This window comes from Equus przewalskii, chromosome 23, assembly GCF_037783145.1.
Source record: "Equus przewalskii isolate Varuska chromosome 23, EquPr2, whole genome shotgun sequence".
Taxonomy (NCBI): Eukaryota; Metazoa; Chordata; class Mammalia; order Perissodactyla; family Equidae; genus Equus; species Equus przewalskii.
The window spans coordinates 13,522,963-13,550,594 of record NC_091853.1 but is presented as its reverse complement, the minus strand read 5'-3'; the positions used below and the strand labels follow the sequence as shown (position 1 = coordinate 13,550,594).

Here is a 27,632-nt window from a genome sequence, read left to right as displayed (position 1 = left end):
AGCCGCTGGGCACACATGCACTGAAGAGAAGACACGTAAACTGTCTTTTTTGACCTGGAGCCTGACACTTTCTATGATCCCTAATTTTCTAATATACAAATCAATATTTAAGATGAACCAACAATTCAGTAAGCCTTTTATTATCGTATTACCTGAGATGTCATTTTAAGTTCTCACTTTAAGTTGGCGTCCTTCTGTAACTCCAAACACATAACAATAATAGATAAAATATTTCAAGGGAAATTTAAAAAGACAGAGCCAGGCTCAAAAACAAGAGCTGCATCTTCAAGAATCAGAAAAAGAATAGAAACAAAGTGGTAAGTGGGGCTGAAGCCACAGGCCTACTGGATCCTACATCCAGTCAGGCAAGGCTGCTGGGCACCTGGAACTGAGTTCTCCATGTGAGCTATACCAGTTTGGTTGTGTAAGCAAGATGGCTTGTTGGCAAGCCCCACAGTATTGGTATTGTTATCTGCAAATGTTCAGTAACTCTTTTGTGTCAAGCAGGCTTTTAAAAAACATCTTCTTCTGGGGCCCACCTGGTAGTGCAGCGGTTAAGTTTGCGGGCTCCACTGGGCGGCCCAGGGTTCGCCAGTTCACATCCCAGGTGCAGACCTATGCACTGCTTGTCAAGCCATGCTGCGGCAGGCGTCCCACATATAAAATAGAGGAAGATGGGCATGGATGTTAGCTCAGGGCCAATCTTCCTCAGCAAAAAGATGATTGGCAGCGGATGTTAGCTCAGGGCTGGTCTTCCTTGGGGGGAAAAAAAATCTTGTTTGAGTGCCTTGTCTAAGTATGCTACGAGTCAGTTTCATAATTTCTTATATGTCATGTAGTTTGTCTTTGGCTGAAGAAGGTTAATTTGAATGTGCTCCACTGTCCTTCTGCTTATATCCAGTAATTCTGTTACATGATGTGGGGCTATAATTACTCACCAAACACAATTCTGAGCCATGTGAACAAACATCGTGTACTCCTGGTTATTGAGTCGCCATGTTGATTCTATCATCGATGACAACTGCATCGCAATTTTCCATTCTCTATATATTTCTTCAATCAGATTTTTACTATATTGCTTCCTGAGTGAAACCCAGAAATTTCTCAGAAAGCAAGGAAAGCAGAAGCCTAGATGAATTCATCATTAATCCACTGTGCTGTCAAAACCACTAACGATTGTTCTCCTATGACCAAATGTCCCTTTGTACGTGATACTGAATATTATTTATAATAAGAGCATTTATATTGCACTTTTCTGCATACTCTATTCTTCCTTATATCTGACACATAGAAGTCCTTATACATAATTTTGGAATTATTTCCTCCTCATGAAATTTTGAGGTGGCAGAGTTTTGATATCCTATTTTTAACGTATCTTTACAAGATGTGAAAAATTTCTAATAGGACTCTTTAAAAAAAGACTCATGGCCTAAATGGAAATAAATACCTAAACGTTAAATGCCATTTTAAAAGACTATTTTGTTAAGTAATAGTAAATAATCATAGGAAGATTAAAATTATGATATCTAATCTATCTGCTTTGTATTATTTACGTTTTCCCCAGCTTTATTGAGGTATAATTAACAAATAGAATTGTACATGTTTAAAGTGTACAATGTGATGATTTGATATGCATATATATTGTGAAATGATCATCACAATCAAGTTAATAACATACCCATCACCTTTCATAGGTACCTTTTTTTGTGAGGTGAGAACACATAATCTACTCTTTTAGCAAATTTCAAGTATACAATACAGTATTATTAACTGTAGTCACCATCCTGTACATTAGATCCCCAGAACTTACTCATAACTGAAAGTTTGTACCCTTTGACCAGCATCTCATTATTATTATTATTATTTCTTTTTTTTTTGCTGAGGAAAAGCTAACATCCATGTCAGTCTTCCTCTACTTTTCAGTATGTGGGCCACCAGCAGAGCATGACCACTAACAAAGTGGGGTAGGTCCCGGCCCAGGAACTGAACCCAGGCCACCAAAGTGGAGCACGCCAGACTTAACCACTAGGCCACTGGGCCAGCCCCAAATTTACCATTCTTAAAATATTGAAAAGTGGAATGAGCACTGGTTCCCTTGCTGTGTGGTGATGCTGATGAATATAAGGTGACCCAGTGCTGTGAGTGTCCTGTGGTGCAAGGTAGTCTCACCGAGCACCGCCTGCCTGGTTTGATTATCCTCTCCTCGACCGCCATCTTCAGCCGCCCGGACGAGGTGTGCCAAATTCCACATTCTCCTCCTCCTCAGAGCTGCCGAGGGCTGGCCATGTGATCTGGCCTCATGGCGAGGCGATGCACTGACCAGGCTTTGGCTCTGTTGGCCATGTGGGTACAGACACAAATGCACACATGACCAAGGTCGGTTACATTTGGTCCAGCACCTGTAAACGTACTTTCTTGTAGAATAACAAAGCTGTGATGAGTCCTTCATCCTCTGTCTGCATCTTACCCATCCTGTAGCCACCCCTGGGTTTCCTTGGTTAGTCCTGTGTGGCTCCAGTATCTAAGAAACTATCACTCCAGTGGAATTAGAACCCTTTTTATTTTATTTTATTTTATTGGTGAGGAAGATTGGCCCTGAGCCAACATCCATTCCAATCTTCCTCAATTTTGAATATGGAACGCTGCCACAGCATGGCTTGATGAGCAATGTGTAGGTCCATGCCTGGGAGCTGAACCTGTGAGCCCCACGACGCCAACGCGGAGAGTGCAAACTTAACTACTATACTACCAGTCTGGCCCCTGTTTTTATTTATTTATTTTTTTGAGGAAGATTATCCCTGAGCTAACATCTGCTGCCAATCCTCCTCTTTTTGCTGAGGAAGAGTGGCCCTGAGCTAACATGAGTGCCTATCTTCCTCCACTTTATATGTGGGACGCCTACCACAGCATGGCATGCCAAGTGGTGCTATGTCCGCACCTGGGATCCGGGCCGTCGAACCCTGGGCCACTGAAGCAGAACGTGCGAACTTAACCGCTGTGCCACCCGCCTGTCCCCCTTTTTATTTTTTAAGAGCCTTCTGCTTAGGTGTTTTCTGTAGCTCAGTCCTCCTCTTCCTCTTAGCATAGAAGCAGCAGGAGCTTGCATTTTCTGAGAGGAACGAGAAGACGAAGTCAAACCTTTGCCCTTGAATCTTTGCAGGTGATTGACCCCATAATAGTTGTCAAACACCAGTGGGTCACACTCTGCCAGGGCTGGCTTTGCCCTGTAATGACATCGTAGACTCCAGGATTGTCTGATTATCCTTCAGAATTGGATGCTTTTTTCCCTGTCAGAGGGTTTCTGTGGTCATGCATCGAGGTGGGCGTGGACGTAATGACCTCTGGCAGTCTTCCAGCCCTTGGACCCTATGATCCTAACGGCCAGGATCAAGTCTTAGAGTCTATCTTCTTTCCTCTCTTGGCTCTTTAATTCACCCCATTATCTATTTCCATCGTCTCCAGGCTCTAGCCTTTCACCTAGCACGTCTTTTGTGTATCTGCACCCATCTCTGGTTGAATTTCAGTTCTTCTTCACTGTCTCCAAATTACCTTGATCACTGGTTTCCCGCCCCTAGTAACTAGGACCCATATGTTATTGACCGAATGCTTATGTCCCCCGCCCAGTTCATGTGTTGAAATGCTAACCCCCAATGTGATAGTTTTTAGGAGGTGGCGCCCTTGGGAAGTGATTAGGTCATGAGGGTGGAGCCCTCATGAATGGGATAATTCCCTTATAAAAGAGACCCCAGAGAGCATTCTTGTCCTTTGCACCATGTGAGGATACGATGGGAAGACGACATCCACGAACCAGGAGGTAGACCCTCACCAGACACAAATCTGCTGGCGCCTTGACTTGGCCTTCCCAACTTCTAGAACTGGGAGAAATAAATGTTATTTGTCTAAGCCACCTACTCTGTGATAGTTTGTTGTAGCAGCCCTAACTAAGACACCATCCTTAGTAATTTCACTCTTTTCTCTCTGATCTGAGGACAAAGTCTGGCGTGAAAGAAGTGCTGAGGTTGGTATCAACTTCCTAAAGTAATTATGCCACCTCTGGCAGGCGGATAGACCCACCCGTCTCTGACCATGGCCAGTCTGAGAACACCAACTCTGTCTCCTACTATCTGAGACTCTATTATGTGTTTTAGTCCAGGACAAGTAAATACCTGGAAGGGTTTAGTATTTCACCTGTGAAAATGTGTGTCAGTTTTCCAACCTGGGGTATAAACATCTTGAGGGCAGGGTGGTACTTTCCATTTATGTTTCTCTAACATCTAGCAGAATGTTTAGCACCTACTGTGGGGCCCCCCAAAATGTTAGTTGAATGGACAGTTTTGCCTATATTAGCCCTCCTCTCTAATGACTATTTTTCAAGATCAGTCCCCTTTTGGCCCTCCTGCCTGTGTCAGGTTAGGAGCACTTGGGTTCACCTTAGAGTAATAGCTGTCACATGGGCCGAAGCTGTGGACACAGCTGCAGAGGGAACCACTTGACTCACCAAGGAAATGATGACTTCTGGCCGATTAACTTCTTATATAACTTTATGCAACACAGATTCCTGAAAGTTACACGAGTCAGATTTCTGACAATCAAGTTGCTTTGTCTTTACTGAAACATTCTGACTGCACTTGATTGGACTTGGGTAACCAGTAGGTATCTTACACTTTGGCTTTAAGTTTCTTTGCCTAGAAGTCTCTAAGTCAGGAATCTGTGTGGGGAAAAGGGGGCGTGCAATACTAAAATGATTGAAATGGTCATATAGTCTAAATCCCTCATTTTCCAGATGGGGAAACTGAGGGACTAAGTGATTATCTAAGGCCATGTAGTTATTGGTGCAAAACTGAGACCAGAACCTAGATCCTGAGCTCTAGGCCACTGCGAAGAAACCCAGCAAGGGAACTAGAGAAGCACAGTATTTACAAGAAGCTAGTGTGACATCAAGAACAAAGAAGATAGTGGCTGGGGCAGGAGGAGGGTAAAAATGCAGAGCTTTAGAATGCGTTCAAACTTGAGTTGTTATCAACTTAAAAAAATAAAACCCACTTACAAGATAAATACGTCCTGGGGATGTGACGTATAGCACAGTGACTGTAGTTAATAATACTGTATTGTATACTGGAAAGTTGCTAAGAGAATAGATTTTTAAAATCTCATCACAACAACAACAAGAACAAATCTGTGACTATGTGTGGTGATGGATGTTAACCAAACTTACTGTGGTAATCATTTTGCAATATCTCAGTAAACAAACAAACAAATAAAAGAAACTACTATTGAACTATCCTGTGACGTGGAAGATTGCTGTTGGCCCCACTTTGTGGCTGTGTCAGCACTCTGGACTTGTTCCACAGAGTACTCCCTCTACTTTGAGGTGCTTATTGTCTAAAGCACCAAGACGGCAGGACCAGCAGCCCGGCAGGGGCCTTGGTGGGAGCGGAAGGAGGCCCTGGCAGGGAGGCCCCACTCTGGTGTTCACTTGGTCCTTCCACACACGTGATCCACAGGTACTGTTCTCCATCCTCCCTGGCTCAATCCTCCTCTGCTTCCCACGTTCCAGGAGCCCAACATCACTCCGTGGGCAGCCCAATGCAGGTGACACCAGATGTGTGGGCAGCAAGTAGGGCAGCTTCAGTGCTTCCAGCCAGGCCGGAGGACCTCTGTGGGGTCAGGAGCAGCTGGGGCAGGCAGAGCAGAGCCCCCAGGCAGGGAATGCACAGAAACAGGGCCTGGCGTGGAGCTGGAGGAGGAGGGCTCCACCCCGCAGTCTCCACAGGGTGGGCTGAGAAGGGTGTCTAGACGCCGGTCCCAGGTTGTACAGATGCTTGCTGGTTCCCTATGCTCCCGCTTAGAGGACAGAGCTACTGTTGCAAATGCTGTACTAGGAGGGGACTGTCCTTGCCATGCTAAGTCCAGGGAGATAGCCACAGCTTTGTGTGTTTGCAGCCCTGCCCGAACCACTCAGAGAGCTTCGAGCAGCAGCAGAGCTCCAGTTTCAATGCCAAAGCCTTTGGGAGGCACTGCTGTGGGTGGATGCTGCTCCCCCCAGGTCGGTCTGTGCTCCTGAAAAATGTGCCCCGGAAAAAAGCCAAGCCTTGACCTCCAGACTGATGTCTCTAGAATCCCACCTTTCCACAGCTGGGTGTGGAAGCAAGAGGGATAGGGTGGGGGGATCATTTTGCATGAGTTGATTTGGAGGAGCTTCATTCTGGAAGAATCTTTAAATGACCAACTTGTTTTATTGGGGTTGGTCCTGGTTGCTGAGTAAATGCCGAAAGCGAGGGAGCTTAGTGAGGAGGTGATAGAGAAACTGGAAAACTCCCACGTCACCAAAGGAGTATAGCTTTGAATGTTCAGGGCTTGCTGCTCCAGATCCTGGAGCAGGCGCAGAAAGCTTTGGCGGCTCTCCCAGCGGGCTGAGCTACACTGCCCAGCAGGCAACCTCGCCCAGAGGCCCTGGAGTTACCCACTTTGCTGCAAATCCACTGTGGAATCATTTTCTCCAGGGGCTCACACTGCAACTTCCTTAGATCCCTGCCATCATCACAGGCTTGGGAGTAAATGAAGCCCCAGCGTTTCATAAACATTGTAACCTAACGCCACTTAAAGGGAATAAGGGGCATTCTCTTCTCTCTGAATTCAAATCTTTTCTTCTCCTCTCGTATTTATTGTATTGTTCTATTTCTTCCTGGCCACTTCTGAATACATCTGTCTCTTTCAAAATATTAAAAACGGCTCAACGAAAGGGAGAAATGCATCCCCCTTCTGTTAGCAGACTTTGCTGACTGGGAACTGTGTGCAGAGCCCTGAGTTGGGTGCTGGGACTGATGCAGTGGTGAATCAGCCCTCCAGGAACAGCCTGTCTCCCAAGGAAGATACAGGGCCTGCCCAGCATCAGTGCTCCAACCTAGAAGGCCACGGAGAGGAGGAGATAGGATGCTTGAGTTATCCAAAAAAGGGAGTGATTACTTCTAGGGATGGCAGAGGAGTAAATCATTGAATCATGGGAAAAGTTTGAAGCATGGGTCAAATTTGGGCTGGTGGAGATGGGTGTGTGGAGTCAGAATTGTAATTGAAAAGTCATTCCAGGTGGGATGATGAACAGGATCAAGAAATTCCTGTTTTGTGTTTTGAACTTTTTTTTTGGCAGGGGAGGCATGGATCTTTTCTGGAAACCCGATGCGTGTGCATTCATGCTGAATCCCAGCGGGTTCGTGGGCCTCATGCACATTCAAAGGGATCAGTTAGATGAGGTCCCTGTGGAGAGTCTGGTGATGCTAGTGTGCACCTGGTGTCCTCTCCTTCCCTCCCCGCTCTGTGGTCTGTACTCCACCTGCTGTGGCACTCTGGGGACTGGGGACCATGAGGTGGCTGCTCAGCAGAGGAGGCCCAGTGCCGTGAGGTCTGCAGCTGAGCCAAGAAGGTCACCTGGGGACCGTGAGTGGTCTGCCTGAAGCCTCTGCCATCCGTCCCATTGGCTGGCACAGCCCAGGACCTGAGTGTGCTGACAGCCAGGGAGGAAGGAGGCCAAGCCTCCAAGCCACCCTCCCACCACTGTGAGATTCCACCCGCTGAACCTTGCATCTCCCAGCTGGTTCATTCTCTCCACTGTCCAAATCCTCTTCTTTCTCATCTTAAAATATGCTGCCTGCCCAGGACTCCCCCCACCTTCCCCCAGGATAGGCTGTAAAGCTACATTCCAGCCCTTCTATCTTCGGAGTTTCCTTGAAGTTGGTTTCTGCTTAGGAGATTTCTCTCATCATGGGGGAAGGGACGTGATGATCCCACATCACCCCACCTTCCTACAGGGGTCCTGAGCCCTGTCCTTGCGGCAAGACCGGCAGGATGAGCCTGCCTTAAAACTTTGCTTTAATGCAACAATAAAACATAGCTGTTAAAAATAATTCAAACATCGGGGCTGGCCCCGTGGCCAAGTGGTTAAGTCCGTGCGCTCCGCAGCAGGCGGCCCAGTGTTTCGTTGGTTCGAATCCTGGGCGCGGACATGGCACTGCTCATCGGGCCACACTGAGGCAGCGTCCCACATGCTACAGCTAGAAAGACCCACAACGAAGAATATACAACTATGTACTGGGGGGCTTTGGGGAGAAAAAGGAAAAAATAAAATCTTTAAAAAAAAAAATTCAAACATGAACGGTTACAGAGTTTCTGTTTGGGGTGATGAAAAAGCTTTGGGAACAGTGGTCATGGTTGCATAACATTGTGAATGTAATTAACGCGACTGAATCCTATACCTCAAAATGGTTAACATTGTAAATTTTATGTTATATATGGCTTACCACAACAAACAATAATTCAAAAAGAACTTATACAAAATGACCCTATGTTGCCTGACACTGCTTTTCCGTCTAGTCTTCTGCCTGTTGGCCTTGTGGGGAGAAAATTGCTTCAAGCTTGTAGCATGGACCGCCTTTTGTCTGTGGAGTCTCTGGAGAGAGGCCCAAGGGCAGCCGTGTCCCAGCCCCAGAGCCGGAAGGATTCAAACGTGGCAGCATCTTAGGAGACTCACGGCGTTCCCAGGCGGCCACCGTCGGACAACACAGCATCTCTTACAGTGGGGGATGAGAACAGAGGCCTCTGCGGGCTTCCCCCGATCACAGTGGGCACACGCATGCCTACGTGCAATACCCGGAGGGCACCCTCTATTCTCAGGCACAGTTTTGGAGTAATTCAACTCAAAAAAAAAATCTTTTCTAAATGTAGAGTTACAAAAATCAAAATACTATAACAGACATACATTGAGGAGCTTTGTTTCTGCGTCCTCATTTTCTCCCAACAGGAAACCATTTTTATTAGTTTTTTATGTATCCTTCCAATGTCTATCTCAGGCACATTTTATATTACCACTTTTTTTTTTCCCTGTTTACAATTCTCAGTTCTTAATTGAACTGAACTTCTGGGCTCCTCCTCAGTCATCGTCACCAGCTCCAGACTCCTCCTCACACGGGGTGGGGTGGGGGGGGTTGGTTCTCGGGCCGGGTGGGCGGAGGGAGGCAGAGGCAAGAGAAAGTGAGAGGGCTGGTGAAAGCCTCAGACTCAGGGGCCTGGGGTCTAGAGTCTTCTGATCCTTCCGGATCCCTTTGGTTGGGCCCTCTATGTTTGGAGAAAGAATTCAGAGGGCGTTGTGAGGAGGGTCAGGCCTCTGCTTTAATTTCAGGATGTTTAATTAGACTCAGAACACAAATCCTCTCAGAGGAGTGGTCCTTTGTTAGGAATAAGGATGTAATTCCCAATGGGTGGAAAACCTCTGGCCCAAGGGAAAACCCATCCCAGAAGAATGTATAGATCTTGGGATGGGTTGGAAAGGACGTGGGACCTGGCTTGTACTGGCAGGCCAGCGCTGGAACCCAGTGTTCCTCCAGATGATCAGGTGCCTGTGGCTGGGGCTGGATGAGCTCTGTCACCTCCTGTGGAGACCCGGAAGGGAAAGCAATCTCACATGCCCAGTGTGGTCCAGCCACCAAGCCTCTGGACGTTCACTTCTGCTAAGACTGGAACTCCCCTGGGTGGAGCAGGCCTGGGAGCCAGTGAGTCTGGGGAAAAGGGCTGCCTTACCTACCCCCCAGCTCCTAGCTATGGCAGGGGATCCTTGCTGGTGGTGGTGGTGGTGGTGGTGTGTGTGTAGAATGGGGGGTGGGGGCCAGTTGATGACAGGATAAAGAGGAAGTGGAGGAGCCAAGCGCTTCCCTGGAGAACTGGGCAAATCCTCCCCCAGGGACTGGCCACCTTTGGGAACGGCCCTCCTGGAAAAGTAGGCTTGCCTGGGATTGTGGGGGAAAGTCTTCTGGAGAGGGGTGACTTCTGCCTTCCTTGGGGCAGGGCCCCAGGTGCATGTTCATCTCCCAAGCTTCAGCAAGAGTTCAGGGCTGCCAACAAATGAGTTAAAAAGAAGGAAATACTATCCTTAAGAATATTCATGATGTGCGTTTATCCTGAATGTATTTGGATATGTTTGTGGGACAATAATTTCACAGATTTGGAGAACTGAGATTTTCACAGCCTGCACGTGGCTGCTTTCAATGATCTTGCCTTTTAGAGATTAGGCATAAGAAGGTGGAGGTGACATCCTCCACCCTCCTCCCATCCCTTTCCCTGGGACTCCACTCTGCCTCAGGATTCCTGCCTGGGTAGGAGTTTGGGAGACCCCTCCCTGGGGTTTGACCCCTCCTCAGCTATACTGCTTTTGTGGGTAAGAGTACCAAGTGGCCATCTGGAGAGGCCTCTCCTTTTGGTTGGGCCTGCATGTTTGGGAAGAGTTCAGAGGATTTTGTGAGGAGAGTGAGGCCTCTGTTTAACCCTGAGTTGTTTAGTTAGATCCAGAGCAAAACTCATGGCCTAAGTGTCAAAGAGTACATCTAAAAAGTACCCTGAAAGCCCCTTGAGAAAGAGGGAAAAGAGAAAAAGGCAGAGGCACTATGAGCTGCCCTGACGGAGCCCTGTCCCACTTGTACCCACCGCAGGGCAAGGAAGAGAGATGAAGGCAGATGGTGCAGGCGGTCGGTCGTGGGCGCTTCGTGGGCTGTGCAAGTCCTGCCGGCCACCCACCTCCAAGGGTGCAAGTTGGGGGGTGCCTGGGAACGGTTTGATGTTCTCTTACAGAACCAGCAGAATGAGGCCCCAGGGTCGTATTTCCCAGAGTTCAGTCTAAACCCAGTCAAGCTGCCTGAGCTCATCTCGAAGTAGAAACAAATCTGTGGATATGACATTCCCTCAAACACCTTAGAATTATAGAAAACTTACCAGGAGCCACACAGTGAGAGGCGTGACAAGCACAGATGAACAGGAGCACAGCAGGCTTGCAGGGTTGGCGTAACCATTTTGTAAGCTGAACACAGAAAGAGAACTTTGATTTTATTTCTTAGGAAGTTTACATCCTTTGGAAGGAGGGGATGTGAGTGATCATATGATGGCCAGTCAGAGAAAGAGAGTCCTCTGTGGCCATGGGTTAGGTCTACAGCCGGGCCGTCACTTTTCTTTGTCCTTTGTGGATCCAGGCAGGACGTGAGGAGGAGGACGCAGGGCACAGTGAAGGTGGGCCCACAGAGCCAGCGCCGGGAAGGGCCGTGTGGACGGGGCAGGTCCACTCCTCCAGCTGGTTCTCCTTTGGTTTCCTAACTCTGTGAAGATGCAGATGGTATCCTGCAAAAACACATTCCCACCCTTCCCTCCCAGACAGCGGGATACCCTTCTTCCCCGCTGTCACCTCCCCACTAACGCCTGGGACCCCTTGTCCACTCCTGGTAGCATGGAAGCCAGAATGTCTTCCAGTTTCTGAGTGAAGCCCAGCAGGGCCAGGGATGGACAAGCCAGGCAGTCCAGGCTCAAGAGGAAGGGCTGGAAGTCCCCTGCACCCCTTCTGATGGGACGTTCAAACCCAAGCCTTGAACTTGGAAGCCAGTGAAAGGAGAAGCAGAGAGCCAGGCTGAGAGCTGTGCTCTGAGTTGGAATGTGAATACTCTCCTTCATTCGTTCAGTTTATTGGGGCAAATGTGAGGTGAAAATGCAGTCCTCGGGTGACGGGAGCCTTGGTCCCCCAAAGAGTCACAGGCAGTTATTGGGGAGGGGGGTTCCGAGTGAAGAGAGAGGCAGTAATGAGCAGAGAGGTGGTCCCGGCAATGCCTGGAACGGGCAGGGAGAGGAGGCGAGGCTTAGGGAAGGCTCGGGGGCGAGTAGAGACCAGGAGATAGAGTGGAACCCAGAGGACCCCCCCGCCCCGGCCCCCGAGGCCTGAGCAATCCCAGCTCGGGGCCCTGCTGCCTCCACATCTCAGTCTTGGGTCCACCTGAAAATCCTACTAATGACAGTGGCTACCACGTGTGTGCCAGGCTCACTTAATTTTTACAACCATGGAATAAGGCAGGCAAGGTGATCCCAGTTTTACAGATGAGGAAACTGAGACACAGAGAGGTCTAAAAGTTGCCTAAATCACACAGTAAGTGGTGGAGCTATGGTTCAAACTAAAGTCTGATACGAAACTCCACCCTCTGATCACGACTAGATTGCTACCTCTGTGGGATGTGAGGTCACAGGGAGGAAGGAGGCACCAGCTTCGTGACCCGGAAGTTCTTCCTAACCTGATTCCTGCTGTACCCAGCACGACACCAACTGTGTCTGGGGATGAAGGTCTGGAGGGTGCTGTGTGCTGGGCACCCGAGGCGCCCTGTGAAGGCGCCAAGAAGACTGAGGTGCAGGCAGCGTCTTTCAAGAGCTTGTGTACTACTTGGTTCTCCACAGAGGGAGATGCTCGGCGGTGGAGGAGGGACGGCCAGTGGGGCTGGGGGACTAAGGTGGAGACAGTGGCCAAACAGGGAGGAGAGAGGAGCAGCCTGGACCAGCTGAGGAGGAGGGAGAGGTGCTGGCTGTCCTTGTCACTGTTGTCTGTGACATGCCCAGGTCAGTGCCCCAGGTTCAAGGAGTGTGGGCCATTTCCATCCTGAGCAAGTGGAGCTGGGGGAGCATTGCACCTCTTCTCGCTGCTGCGCTGTCTGAGAGCCCCCAACCTTGGATATTTATGATTCCGTGTGCTTCCCCTGGACATGACCAGCGGGCTCTGAGCAACACTTGTAAACTGGAGTATAGAAAACGGCTGAGAAGTTTCTATGGTGGAAGAAGCTTCTTGCAGAAACCGCAGGGACAGGGCAATGCTTTGGGGATCTGGGTTGGCATGACACAGCTTATGGGCTGATGGGGTCTAGGGCGCCAGGGACTGTGTTGGTCAGAGAGACCCATGGGTGTTGGGGAGATGGGCCTGCGATATTGCCCACAGCTTCTGCCCGCCCCTCCTCACCCCTTTGGGCCTGGACAGTGGACCTGTGACCAGGGGCTGAGGCTGTGGGGGCTCAGGTGCTACCAGGGAGAAGAGCTGGGCCTGGGCTGTGATCCCAGCACAACGCCTGAGGCTGCACAGAGGTGCGGGAGGTGGGGGTGGGGGAGGGGGTAGCCCTGCCACACCACGTGTGGGTGAGAGGCAGGGGTGGGTGGGCATGGGCCGCTCTGCGGGGATGCAGGAGACGGCTTGAGGTTGGGGTGAGCACAGTGATGAGAGACTTGATCAGTTTCTGTTCCCAGAAGACAACTGGTGACAGAGCTGTGGCCAACTGCCTCCTGGGCCGAGGGGGAAGCTGTGCCCCCCGGAAGGCCTGAGGCAAGGCCTGCCAGGCAGAGCTCCCCGAGCTCTGGAGGCCTGGGTGCTGCACTGCTCAGGTCAGGCCTCCCGCTGCCCACGCAGCTGGAGTCAGGGCTCCCTGTGGCCCTGTGATGGGGAGAGTGTCTTTCTCTCATACACACTCACGTGCACACACACGCAGACCCACCCTCACCCTCATCCTCGCTGCATTCTCCCTTTCACACACAAAACTATTTCCTGGTCCTCTGGTCCTAACTCCATACCTCTCCTGTTTTTACAGTCTCTGCTGGAGTTTGAGCAGAGAATTTGGTCCCCAATCTCTCCTCTTCCCTCCCTTTCCAACATGCGAGAGCTCGCTGGATGACACTCTGGGGCTCCTTGAGCTTCAGAGAGTTCATGCTTTAACCCTGAGCTACAGATGGGGACACCAGAGGCCTGGAAGGTGAGCGTGGGTGGGGCAGGGAGGGAGGCCGAAGCCTGGTTGCTCCCCAGTGAGGCCCCCCACCATCGGCACGGCCACTTCCACCTGAGAGGTCGGCAGCAATGACACTTCAAGTGCCCTTTTCCCAACAAAGAACACATCCTCCCTGGATGTGAGCTCTGCCTGAGGCAACAAGGGGATAGCAGGCACACCGAGAGGGCTTTGTTAGTGTGCGAGCGCAGGGGAGAGGAAGATGGTGGGTTTGGGCCTTGAAAATAGACATTCTAGGTGATGAAAAGGGGCATTCACTCTTAAATCCACGCCCAGCTGCCCCCTCCCCAGGTGAAGAACAGAGGACCCTGTGGGATTTGTATTTCAAATTCCTCATTTATTTTGACATTCACTTGGTTGTGACTCCAAGTTATCAAAGATGCGGGACAAGAAATCCGGAGCAGGAGTGGTGAGGTGGAGGTGGAGACAAGATGGTGGAGAGGACTGGGTGTTCCTCCGTCCCTCCCTCTCTTCCTGTTTAGGGTGCAGTTTGAAAAGTGTCCCAGAGAGTGTCCCAGAGCACAGACTCCGCAGCTGAAAAGTGCAGTGCAGCCGAGTGGGGTGAGCTTCCTCTGGCACAGGCCAGGCCCCGCCGCCACGGGGAGACGCACAGGCCATCTTGAGCCTGTGCCCTGAGCAATGGGGACTGTGGGGGAGAGCCGTGGCCCACCATCTCTCCAATGCCCCAAATTCAGACTCTGATTTGTGGGTTGACAGATTTAGGCTGTGGAAGCTACGGGAGGATATGGACTGCATGACATGCTTTGCACTCAGGGACCCCAGTAGATCAGGGGCAAGAAGCGGGTCGGAGTTAACTGGGTTGTCTTGATTTCTCCAAAGTAGAAAGTACGAAAGCATTGTTACTTTTTGGTGCGGAGGGACAGCCACTGCCGTGGCCGACTGGCTGTGGAATTCCAGGGCAGCAAGGCACTGGGGCTGGTGGTCAGGAAGCAGCGAGGGCGGCCAGGCCCAGCAGCTCACATCAAGGGGGTGCGCTTGGCCCAAGAAGGGCTGGCGGTGGGACGGGGTATGGTAAGGCTGCCCTCCTAAGCTGGTCCCTCTGCACTGAGAGACAGATCTCATTACCTCCACCTACAGTCACCTGCTGGTAGAAGACAGATGTTCCCATCTGAAGTCACTCAGTAGGAAGGTCAGACAAACCTGTTTGCTTTTCACTGCCGGTTACAATCGTTTTGCCTGCTAGTCCTGTGGTTTACTGTGGTCTCTCATCTCCCAACATGCATCCCTGCACACAGGACCAGGCAGTTGGCAAGTGCATCCAGCCCCTGCCAGGATTAGGGCAAGAGAGGGTGGCCAGGCTGGCAGATCTCTGGGAGGCTGGCTTCGTGGGGCAATTAAGGACCCTCAGAGTCTATCTGGGCAAGTCTCATTTCCCTGGAGAAAATGGAGTCTCAGAGAGGATAAGTGACTGGTCCTAGAGCTAAGGAGTGACCGAAGAGTGACCAGAGCCAGGTCTTCTGATTGCCTTAGTTACAGACGGGATGCAAGGTGACAAGTGCCCGAACAGAGTAATGCAAAGGTTGTGGTGAATTCTCTCCCCTCCCCCGCTCCCCCAGCTGCCCCGGGCCCTTTCTCAAATGCAAAATCAAGATTTCAGCAGAGGGGCCACGCTCTGCAACATTCAGAAGCCAGGAGTGGGTGGAGCTTGGGGGCGGGGCGGGCAGAGACCCCTTACTGCAGGGGCAACCAGAAAACTCATCAGATGCATTCACTTAATTAGCATAAGGCCACAGCAGAGTTATAAGTGGGAAGTGGGAGCTGGACTTGGGGCTGGAGTGAGACAGCAATAAACAGGCCCTCACCCGGAGATGGGGCCGGGGCAGTGGAGGGAGGGCAGCGAGCGTGGAATCCAATTGCTAAGTCAAACCCCTCCAGTCCTGAGGAGCGAGGGCTGCCGTCCCTGGTGGAATGAGTGGTCTGCTCTGTGGCGTCATGGGTGGAACAGAACTCCGGACCTCCAGAGGTGCTTTATGTGGCTTCAATGGCTGCAGCATCGTCCCACTGGAGACTCGCAGGTTGTTCTGTCCCAGCCGGCTGGCTGCTGTGGGGATTGGCCACCTTAATCACCTTTTGGCACAAGCTGTCTGGGGTCAGATTTTTCTTTCTAGTTGGGACATCAGAGACCCTCCACTCCGCAGCTCCTGAAGGTGGCAAAGCCCCCGCTGTGTGCTGGTGGTGACTGCCGTGTGTGCACATACCTGAGAATGCACACATCCTCACAGGACCGCATCCACACACATAGCTCAGTGCGGTGCACCAGGGCCCGGTGACCATCAGCAAATTTCATTCACTGAGCCACCTGAACTCTAGCAACAAAACTCGAAAAAGCTTCTCCAGCAGGGGCAGCTGGTTCCCGAGGCAGAGGAAGAGGATTTGCGGGGAGACAAGGTTATACTGTCACTTTTCGGTGCAGACCCCACAAATAACCTTACGACATGGCCTTTAAAGTCGACTCGACGTGTCCCACGAGGAAGGGGGCAGATACAGATGTGGTGTGTTCAGGAACCGATACCCATGTTGGAGCAGTGACGGGATGGCCGTCTCTGTGATCACCAAAGTACAAACCAGATTGTCAACTAGCTCTTGAATGCGTTTTAGCAAGTCCTGAAGAGGCCCCTTCACCACACCTCCCCCTTCTCAGATTCTGCAGTGTCCCAGTTCTCACCTCGCTCCCGCCCCTAATCCCCCTTTCTTCTTTCACGCCCCAAGGATTCTGGAGGCCTCCAGCACCTTTGGTTAGCTCTCCCTGGCACTTCTCTCCTCACAGTCCACAAAGCCGGGGCAGGGGAGGAGTGAGGGGGTTGTGGTGGTGCTGGAGCTGGCCAGAGGAACGTCCCAACAGAAACTGGCAAAGCTGACAACTCCAACTGTCAGGCTGTCACCTCTGGGCCACCGGGTTGGAACCAGACAGACCCTGCCCGGGTTCTCAACGCACTGCCCAGCCTGAATCCTGGTGACCCCTCCACTCTGGGGCAAGAAAAGCCAAAGAAACTGAGGCTGTCCTTTCGGGCTGTCGGAGGGGTCATGGCTGCCCCCACGGCTCCTGCTGGGCCAGCAGCTTGGTGTGTGTTGGGGGGTCAGGGGTGAAAGGGGTTACACGTCTGTACTAATAGCCCTTGGATTGGTGAAGGCCTCACGCCCAGAGCCTGGCCACGTCACCGGGTAACTCTGGGGCACTGCCAGTTTGAGGGATGGGGGCCCCCCCTCCTTGTAGTACGTGGGAGCAAAGGAGAGCCTCTCGCCTCCGCCCCCATTGGGCACCATGTCAGCCGTCCGTATGTAAAAGGGGGAGCTGTATGGGGAGCAGGTGGCACAGTGGCTGGCTGCCACCCCGCACGGCTGGCTGCAGGGCTCGCCGCTGAGAGGCACCAGGCCGCCTCGGCCGTCCCGGGCCTGGGAGCTGCAGGCATTGCAGATGGGGCCTCTGGGGGGTGTGGGCAGGTCGTGCTCCTCCTCCTCCGCCTCCTCCTCGTCTGCATCCTCGGCTCCGCTCTTCTTGCAGCAGTAATACTGGGGGGAGAGAGGGGAGGCCTGAGGGCTGAATGCTCCCTCTAGAGTGTGCGCAGGCACCCACACCCCTGCCCCACGGAGGACCCTGTGCCTGGCACTTTGTTGGTGCTCAGATAAAACTCAACACCAAGAAGCCCACGTTCCAAAGTGTGTATGCCAGCCTTGCAAGACCATCACCTTCCTTTTCCTGCCTCTATGTCCCAGGGCATTAACTCCAGGCGGCGGTTGAGGGAGGCAGGGAGGGACAGCCTCACAAATCATATTGAGGACAGGGCTGCTGGGAGCCGCTTTCAGAGTCTTCCCAGAATGGTGCCCTTCCCACCACTCCTGCAATCTCAGAGGTGCAGGAGACACAACACAATGACCCGGTGTCTCTGCAGCACACTCTCTTTGGGTGCCCTGAAGGGTGGAGAGGGTGGGGGATGTATGGCTCACTTCTGATTGCTCCCCAACTCCCAGCCACCTTGACTCATGCCCCCCACATTCCACAGCTTTGGGCTTTGTCACCCTTGAAGTGGGCCTCCAGTTTCTGCCCCCATAATGAGGCAGTGGTTTGCTGGTGGCCTCTGGCCACAGGCGCAAGGGACTGACCTGGAGCCTACAGTAGCACAGGACAGCGATGATGCAGAGGAGGATGACCGTAGCTAGGATTCCGCCAGTGATCACAACCGTTCCCGCTGTCATCCGCCCGACGCCCCATCAAACTCTGCAAAGATGTGTGTGGAGAGGTGAGCATAGGCATGGGGCGGGCCCCCCCCGGAGCTTTCTGCACAGCTGGAGGCAGGGGGACCTGAGAGCAGCCAGAGCAGAAAGGGCCCTGGGCACCAAGACACCAGGCACTTCCTGAAGATGGAGCGTGGCTGAGGTTCAGGGCCTGGGCCAGCCAACCCGGGGGGCGGTGGTGGTGGGGGAAACTTCCAGCTGTGGAGGGAAGAGAGGAGGCCAAGAGCGAACTGAAGTGTAATTAGTCTGGGTGAGGCACGGAGCAAGCACTCCCCTGGTTCTCTCAGTTGATCCTCCCAATAAACTCTTGGGATAGTTCTTAATTATCCCTGTCTCACACAGGATCAACTGAGGCTTGATTGGTTTGGCTGGAATTCCCAGCTTAGTTCACCCTAATGGCCATGCTTTTCATCACTGCCCTCTGGGGCACAAACACCAACGGTCCCTGAGCCCTTGACCCCAGCTGGGTGGACAAGGCCCGAATCTCAAAAAGTTCCACCTGGTTCTGCCCTGGCTCACACACACACTCCTTTTGTGGAAAACAAGAGCAAGCTGAGCCCAAAGGGAGGGGGCAGGTGGCATTCAGCTCCTGGAAGGTTGTGGAGGCTGGAAGATGGGTCCTGGAAAATGGAGGCTAAACTAACGGGATAGACGCAAGCTCTGGCCATGAGGCTCTCTGGCCTTGGGCAGATTCCCCTTTTAGGCCACGGAGTGGGGATTTCTGAGCCCCTCGGGTACAGGGGGACCAAGGCTGACTGTGCCAACAGAGCAAGAGGGTGGGAGGAGACCTGGCATATTGAGGCTGGAAGAGTGACAATGAACACTTAGGTTCAGTAAAGGGAATGTGACCTGCAAGACAACAAAGGGACGGAGATGTTGGAAGATTAAGAATGTCACTCCCTGAAAAAGACCCCAAGGGTAGATTCCTCCCTCTGCACCACCCCACCTCATCTTGCTTTCCTCACTGCATGCACATTAGAGTTTGACAACGCCAAGGGGTGTTCCCCTAGTTGTCCAGACTTTAAAATCCTCAGGTTCTTCTTTGGCTTCTCCCAGTCTTCTGTTCACTGAGCCTGCAAATCCCGAATATGGGTCTCCAGCTATGTCTCCAAATGATCGTAGACAGACACTTCACTTGGATGTCCCACTGGCATCTCTAACTCGATGATGACCGGCTAAGCCATCACCCTCTCTCCGACTGGGCTCCCCTCCTCCGACCTCTCCATCTGTTAGCCGTTCCACCAGCGCTGCTCTGAAGGCTTCTGCAGGTTGTTCGTTACTCAGAGGGCAGGCGGGGCTGGCACTCTGCTCTGAAGCCATGCACCTTGCTGTGTTCACCTGGCGGACGGGGCACCTATCTCCTCACCCACAGACCCCGCCTGCTCCTCTCCATCATGCTGCACGCACCCAGCACTGCTGCTGCTTCACTCGGAGGTGCTCACCGTGCGCTCTGTGGACCACAGCACGGGTGGCCCCTGGGAGTGGGTAGAAATGCGGCATCTCGGGCTCCACCCCTGGCTTAATGAGTCCGAATCTGTATTTAACAAGGCCCCAGGTGATGACTTTGCGCAGTAGAGTTTGACAACGCCCCAGGGTGTTCCCCTAGTTGTCCAGACCTTAACACCCTCAAGTTGTTCTTTGGCTCCTCCCGGCTTCCGTTCTCTACCTCAGAGAAGACTCAGCTCTCACACCTGCGCTGCTGCAGTTTCCTAACCCGGCTCACGGGGTGTCGTTGAGCACCCGTCGCCCCACCCACGGTTTAGCCTCTCATCAGGCCCCAGCGCCCCTGAGTCCTCCAAAGCCTCCCCAGCATCACACTGCCTGCAGCACACATGGATCTGGGCACGAACTTTTAGACGGAACTTTCAAGGCCTTGTCCTGCCCGACTTCCCTGCCTGCTCTCCACCAATGACCTTTCCCTCTCCCCGCTCCCATTGTCCCCCTGCATGAATCCTCTGCCCTCAGACAGTTCCAGTTCTTAAGAAGCTTATAACCTGGTGATGAGAAGACACTTAACATACCTATGATTTGGCGTAACACACGCAACCAGAGACACACAGACCAGGGGCTGTGGGGACACAGGGCGAGGGCAACTGACTCCTAGGGGAAGGTTCCATGGAGGATGCTATGTGAGTGAATCCTAGCAGCTGAGTGGGAGCTTGTCCAGTAGACAAGGTGGAGAGGGTAGAACGGACAGTCCAGGAGCGTGAAAGAACTGGAGTTCCAGGAACTATAAGGAATCTGGAGAGGCTGGGACGGGGTTAGGGTGGGCATGCAGCTGGAGAGGCTGTGAGCCAAGCAAGAAATGGGGATTTAACTCTCGGGGATGACGGGGGTTCCTGAAGCCTTTCAGTGGTGGAGTGTGTGACCTCACTTCCTCCATCCACTTGAATCCTGCCCATCCCTCAAGGGCAGACTAGGATGACTTTCCATGTGCCACTTTTCAAATCCTGCCTTGGTAGGATGCTTGTCAACTTTCACATGGAAACATCTTGATTCCTCCACTAAGTCGTGAGTCCTTTGGGATGAGGAGTTGTGTCTTATACTGTTTCCTATCCCCCTGCAGCATTACACACAGTGCCTGGCACACAGCAGGTACTTAATACAAGTTTGGTAATCCTTCCGCCGTTGTGCATTTCTTTCACAGGCTGGGCAGTTATGACTCTGATCTACCACCAGGGGGCAGCAGGTTGTCTCAGCTCACACCCTTTCTGCTGCCTTGAGCATCAACGTTCAAGACCAATTAGACTCTGCCCAGATGCATGGGGGGCCATGATTCAGGGGTTCACTGGGGAAGTCGGTGGGGGGCAGATGAAGCTCAGCCTTGGGAAGATGTTTGTGCCTTCACTGCACCCTGCCCGGCTTCCCCTGCATGCTCACCACTGAGGGCTGCTTAAGATACAGACAGGCCTACGGAGTGACCTGAAGTTGGGGGAGCAGCAGTGACCCACTCTACTGAAACTTGTGGCCTGGTCATCCGGGATGTGCCAGCCTATGTTAGAAGACAGGGAATTATGAAGCCGTGTAAGAACAGCGCCCTCCCTCCTCCTGCCCAGCACGCCTGGCCTCCGCTCTTTCAGTGCCACAGAGGCTGTGCAGCAGAAGTGGCCTGGAGATGGGGGCGCACGGCAGTGCAGGCAGAGCCACGGGTCTGAAGGCCCAGGTTCAAGGCCCAACTGTGCCACTTAGCAGCCGCCCTGTCTTGGAAACTGACCTTCTTTCTCACTTGCAAAAGAGAGATTAACAGAAAACTCAGCTTACAAGCATGATTATGAGGAAAAAGTGAGATTCATGGATGCGAGGGCCCCTTGTAAACTCTAAAACATCCTCCAAACATGGTTATTTGTGGGGAAAGGGAAGGCCCAGACATTTTGTGGCTGCTGAAGTCTGGCATAAGTCTTACAAGCATAAGCCAAGAAGACGTGTGTAAAGGGCACATGTAAACTGAACTAGCCAGGTCCCAGCCAGTTTCCCTGAGGGCCCAGGTGTGCTAATAATACAATTCAGCCTTTAAATTCCCATATCTGGCAGCTCCCTGTGGTTTCAGGTGGGCTCACTTTCTCTCTGCAGCTAGATGCAAATGATAACAATAATTTCCTGCATCGAAACAGCACTCTACAGTTTACCAAGTGCTTCCGTTTACGTCCCCTCCTGTGATGGGCAGGCTCTAAGATGGCCCCACAGGAACGCTGCCTCCTGGAAGTCATACCTCGTGGGTGGGTGCAACCCGTGACTTGCTCCTAACACACAGAATACAGCAAAGGTGATGGGATGTCACGTCTGTGAGTAGATTATACAAGATTCTGACTTCCCTCTTGCGAGCCGACTCTCTCCCTTGCTGGTGCTGATGGAGTATGTTGCCATGTTGGGGAGGCCCATGTGGCAAGGAACTGGGGTGGCCTCTGGCCCCCAGTCCAGTGGACAGCAGGAGTTGAGGCCCCTCAATCCTACGGCCCCAAAGGAACTGAACAATCGCATAAGTGAGAGCAGAAGCGGATCCTTTCCCAGCTGAGCTTTCAAATGAAACCCAGTGGACACCTTGAACACAGCCTTGTGACAGAACCTGAAACAGTGGCCCCAGACAGCCATGCCTGGATTCCTGACCCACAGAAACTGAGATAATCAGTGTGTGTTGGTTCAAGCTGCTAAGTTTGTGTTAGTTTGTTATGCAGCAAAAGATAACTAATGCACCCCCTTTGAACTGTACAAAAACTCCACACGCAGGAGGGGAAGCCAGACCGTTAAGTGATTTGCCTGAAGTCATATAAGAGCAAGCGTCCGAGTCAGGACCCAAGGGCCAGTGCTGTGGAGTTTCCATCAGACTAGCTGCCTCCTGATTAGCTTCTGAGGAGAAAGAGGTGTCTGTGTTCCCTCCTAGGGCCCAGCAGGTCCTGACAGAATGATTTGGTGGTGACCAACTCAGGAACTGAAGGCAGCCAAACGGCACGAACCTACTGCCCACTAAGGAGTCCTGGGGTCTGCCTTCTGTGACCAGGACTATCCGGAGCTCCCTCCCCACCAGTCCTCCTCCCCTCCCAGGGCCCAGACACCTTCTCTCGAGCCTTATACTTACGTGAAACAGCTGGAGCAGCGATGGCTCAGTCACACAGGCTGCGCCTGAGCAGACAGCAGTTGGGGGTGCGTCATGGCCAAGGGCATCAGTCCCTGCCAGAGAAGAGAGGGGAAGGTCAGTGAGAGCTAGAGGGGGAGGCCGAGAGGACAGAGAGGCTTGCATTTGCACCTGCTTGTGACCCCATGACTCTGAAGTGGAAGATCCCAAAGGGGCTTGTTTCTTGACATCCACATCTTAGGCCCCCAGACTAAGAACCTGAGGACAGACCTCTAAGGCCACATCCTATCCCGTGTGAGGATCCCGTTCTTTCCTTCAGTGCTGCTCTCCAGAACCCTCTGCTCAGCACAGCTGGATACCGGGCAAGAGGCTCTGCCCGTTCTGGGAAGTGAGGCTCACTGTGGGGAAGGGAGTCCAGCAGCCTTGTTCTTCCTCCACTGGAGAATTCGGACATGTCCCCTGGCGGATGTGTCCTTGTTGCCTGCACGGCTGATCCCTCTCCCTTTTCCCCACAGACGTCTTTTCCATTCTCTTCCCCTTTCTTCCCTGGGTCTGTCCATATTCCCAGGGCCCAGAGCCACACTCTTTTCCCTTACTCCAATATCCCGACTTCCTTCAGGCCAACATTCCCATTGCACCGTCAGATGAACAAGTTCTGCAGTATGACAAGGTCGTCACACGACGATAAGATCATCTAACGAAGTGCTGATGGAGGAGGGGGAGACAGGACCCAACTGAAATGTTTAGGAATCCAATTATTGGGGGACCCTTCAAGCCAAAATGCTTTAAATATCCACTCAACATTATTTCAAGGAGAGCCTGGCCCTATCCTGGGAATGGTGGTGTGGGGAGAGGAAGGACGCCCTCTGGTGGTGATGCTCAGCCCCCCGCTGGTTGTCCTGAGGAGGTCAGGCCCCATTGGGTGTGTGTTTGTGTACTGGAGAGGGAACACAACCATTAAGTGGATTCACAGAGTCACCTTCCGTGGGGAAAGGGCGGACCACCTCCGGGTTCTCTGCCCCAGCCATAAGGGGGAAGTCAAAGGCCAGATGTTAGCCTGCCTCAGGGACTGGTGCTCATCCGAGGTCAGCAGGTCTCAGGAGCAGAGCTCCGGGAGAAGCCGAGAAGGAGCAAAATGCTCACCTTCGGAGTCGTCCCATCCATGCTTTCACCCCCCTCCCCTCCAGATCTGGGCCTCAATACTGTCTCCAGTGCCTGCCTTGGGTGTTGTGGGCATTTGGGCTTTCTTTTCTCAAAGCTGTTCTCATGCTCATTAAAATGGAAGTCACATGTAGCTGGATGTCAGAGCGGGACTCTTCCTACCTATGTTTTGATTGAGATGCCAACTGATAGAAATCAGAGGACTAAAGTGAGCTGGGGACGGGCCCCTCTGCCCTGGCCGTGTGTAGGGGAGTATACATGGGAACATAGGAATGTCTGTTTCAGGGTCCACGAACCCTTTCCCCAGCTTTGTCAAATAAAGATGGGTCAATAATTTGGTGAGGATTTGGTGAGGAAGATTTCCTTGGCAAGAGCTGTTGCTGAGCCATAATCCCTCACTCCAACCCCCAGGGGACAGGGCCATAGTGCTGGAAAACACTGGTTGTCTTGAGTCCTGTCTAAAAGTGCCATCTGGAAGCACGAGAAGACCCCACTCGAGGAGGCTGGAGGTGGCCTCCAAATGCCCAGGGGCTGAGCAAGGAGTTGCAAGAAACACCTGAAATAAAGACGATGTGCTTACCTGGGTTAAGGGGACAGCAGGAGAGAGGGGCCCAGCGGGAAACCTCAGCAAAGCCACAGAAACATTCACAAAAGCAAGAGCCAGTTTTAAGCTTATTCCTGCTCTCTAACCAGTGAGAATTCCCCATTTCAATCCCGGAGCTAGTGACACAGCAGCTCTTGGGGGTGGCAGGAGGGAAGGTCAAAGTAGGGGGGTGCAGACAGCAGAGGGACGTGGCCCACCTCAAGCCGCTCCAAACCTGAAGCTGATCCAAACCGGAGGAAAGAAGAACGCAATCAGATTGGGAGTGTTTCGATTATTATTTGTGACTGGCATTCTGATGTCTGAGTTGAGGCTGCATCCATAACTTAGAGTGACTACAAGACCATCACCTAAGAGTGAACAGGGCTGGCCCAAGTTTTTAATCTAGGGCCAGCGGAAGATTTCTCCCACTGAATACATTTTATAGTAAAGAGATACTCGAAGAAAAAAAATCAATGTTGCTTTTCAAGCACAACCTATGCAGCATGCTTGTTTGACATACCAGTTGCTTGTAGAGAAACGATCCATGGAAGTAGAAGGTCTCTAAGAGATCTGGCCCCAAATCTTTATTTAATAGATGAAGAAATCAAGTTCAGAGAGGACTAGTGACTTGCATAACCACACAGAGCAAGATAAAGACGGAGCAGGAGAGGCGCAGGGAGTGGGGCCTCCTGGCTTCAGGCCGGGGCCCCGCTGTTAGTACGCTGTCTCTCTTTCCAGATCTGCAGTCGTTTCACCAGGACCTAAGGTATCCCCTGAAGCAGAGTTTCCCAAATTGGCTTGATGGTAGCAATCACCTAGGCCACATGTTAAAAAACAGAGACCCCAGACCTACTGAAGCAGCCTCTCCAAGGGAGGCGCCCGAGACTCTGTTTTTAACAGGTTTGAGTCTTCCCATCGGGCCCTCTGGGAAATGATGTAGGCACGAAGGTCTTTGGGAGGATTTCAGGCTGGAGGCAGCAGGGGAGGTGGGTGACCTTGCAGTGCCTGTGGCATCATCTGCTGCCCACAGCAAGACTGGCTCTGGATTCTGCGCCCTTGGGGCAAGAGGGCCAGAAGGCAGAGGAGGAGGGCATGGGAGGAGAACCATAGGTACGTGGTGTCCCTGGGGGAGGAAGCCAACCAAGAGGTCAGGATGGGGGTCCTTAAAAGCCATTCTTCTAGTAGAGGCTGGGGGTGCATTAAACGCCACCCTGATAGAATGTGTTGGGAAATGGGTTTCCCACACAAGGCCGGGGGTCTGTGTTTTCTCCGAAGGGGCCCTGCCCTCAGTGGCTTCAGTGCTCTGAGACAGGGTCACCTCCCTCACTGCCCTGGCGAACGCTGGCAGGAAACGCCAGCCGCAGCTGGCACCAGCACATGTAATTAAGGATCGGCTGCTCCCTCTCCCTGCTCGGCCCCCTTAGGAGTGCAAGTTAATTGAGTGGGGCCTAAGCACCGGCTGATCTCAATTCCTTCTGGTGACGTTAAGCCTTCTCCAATCATTTATTAACTCGTGAAATTGACACAGCAGGTTAGCAGCTGCGGAGAAAAGCAACAGTTTTTTTGCCTGGTTACCTGTCTTCCCGACACCAATCCTCGGGCAAGGCTGGCAGAGCGGATAGGAAGAAGGGCTCCTTGTATTCTGGTTTTACTTACGGCCATGACTAAGCCCTGACCTCCAGGATGAGGGTGTGAAGAATCGGTGGTCAGATTCCTTCCTCTGCCACGGATGGACAACTACGGCAGCAAAGAGGCACGTGCCCTTCGAGAAGGGGCTTCTCCAAGAGATGCAAGGAAACTTTGCAAATCATCAAGGGCAGAAAAAAGAGAACCTCAGCGTAATAACGGGCAATGGACAGATGGTTTATGAAAGAGGAACTCAAAAGTCTAACAAGAAAATGAAGAGATGCCCAAATTCATGAGTAATCTGAGAAATGCAAGTTGAAACCACAGTGAACTATTGCTCTGCGATGGTAGGACTGGCAGAAAATAGGATGCTGGAGGATGCCAATGTTGGAGCAGAGATGGGAATTTAGGGGCACTGCTGGTGGGGTGTAGCTGTTGAGGGAGAGAGCTGGCACTACTTGGTCATATTAAATTCACACATACCCCGTGAGACAGCAATTCTGCTCCTGGCTCTATGTCCCCCAAATTTCTCGACACATCCATAAGAGGTCATGTGCGAAGATGTTCATCACTGAGTTGTTTATGGTGGCAGGGAACTGGAAGCAAGCTCAGTGATCGTCACTGGGGAGGGAAGAGGTAAAATCAGGTAGATGCACACCTCAGAGGATGACGCGATGCTGAAAGCAACGGGCGAGATGGACCATAGCAACATATAGCAACAAGGATAGATCTTGCATGGCACTGAGTGAAAAAAACAAAAAATCCAGAATGAGATGTATAATACTGCTTACATGAATTTAAAATACAAACATACAGATCAACAATTCACATTTTCTTTTTTTTTTTTTGGGGGGGGGACGATTAGCCCTGAGCTAACATCTGCTGCCAATCCTTCTCTTTTTGCTGAGGAAGACTGGCCCTGAGCTAACATCCGTGCCCATCTTCCTCTACTTTATATGTGGGATGCCTACCACAGCATGGCTTGCCAAGCGGTGCCATGTCCGCACCCGGGATCCGAACTGACAAACCCCGGGCCACCGAAGCAGAACGTGCACACTCAACCACTGCACCCCTGGGCCGGCCCCAAGAGGTCGCATTTTCAAGAACACATACAATAACAAAACAAAAAACCAAAAATACCAAGCTCATAGATATAGAGAATAGACTGGTGGTTGCCAGAGGGCAGGGATGGGGAATAGGAGAAATGGGTGAAGATGGGCAAAAGGCACAAACTTCCAGTTATAAGAAAAATAAATCATGAGACTGTAGCGTACCACATGGTGACTATAGTTACTAATACTAATTGCATATTTGAAAGTTGCTAAGAAAGTAGATTCTAAAAGTTCTCGCCACAAGAAAAAATTTTTTCTAACTCGGTAAGGTGATGGATATTAACTGACTTATTGTGATCATTTCACAATGTATACAAATATTGAGTCATTATGTTGTACACATGAAACTAATGTAGTGTTGTATGTCAATTATACCTCAATAAACAAAACAAAAACAAAAATACTTCCCAAAAAATGGATACATATTTAAATATGTTAGAATGGCTGACTATGGAAGGAGGAGAATGAGAATGGGAGTAAGAATAAAAGAGAAAAAAATAAATAAAACAAGGGCCTGTATAGACCAATAATGATGATAATATGGAGCATCTGAGAAGTAATATGAGTGCAATTAACTTAACCTTCTGCATCTAAGGTCCAATTCAAACAAAAAAGAAGGTGGCTCTCACCGCCCCCAGGGAGCCTTCCATGATTGACATTTTTATTTGACCTTCCTATTTGAACTCAGGTAACTGTATTTGTTGATACACTGG

General features: G+C 51.5%; 1 protein-coding gene across 2 annotated transcripts in view; it reads right to left on the bottom strand.

Annotated features, from left to right (window-relative positions):
• Window positions 1-13,929: 13,929 nt before the first annotated feature.
• Window positions 13,930-27,632, bottom strand: part of LOC103566986 (protein FAM163A) — a 72,487-nt gene continuing 58,784 nt past the window's right edge. Inside the window, exons 3-6 of one of the 2 annotated variants that reach the window (XM_070591715.1) lie at window positions 26,291-26,548; window positions 22,441-22,532; window positions 17,736-17,850; window positions 13,930-17,144 (exon numbers count right to left, since the gene is read on the bottom strand). In XM_070591715.1, coding sequence (XP_070447816.1) covers window positions 16,728-17,144; window positions 17,736-17,828 — 510 coding nt within the window. In that variant the 5' untranslated portion in view covers window positions 17,829-17,850; window positions 22,441-22,532; window positions 26,291-26,548 and the 3' untranslated portion in view covers window positions 13,930-16,727. The remainder of the gene's footprint in view (window positions 17,145-17,735; window positions 17,851-22,440; window positions 22,533-26,290; window positions 26,549-27,632) is intronic. The other variant, XM_008543555.2, reaches the window with a different exon arrangement.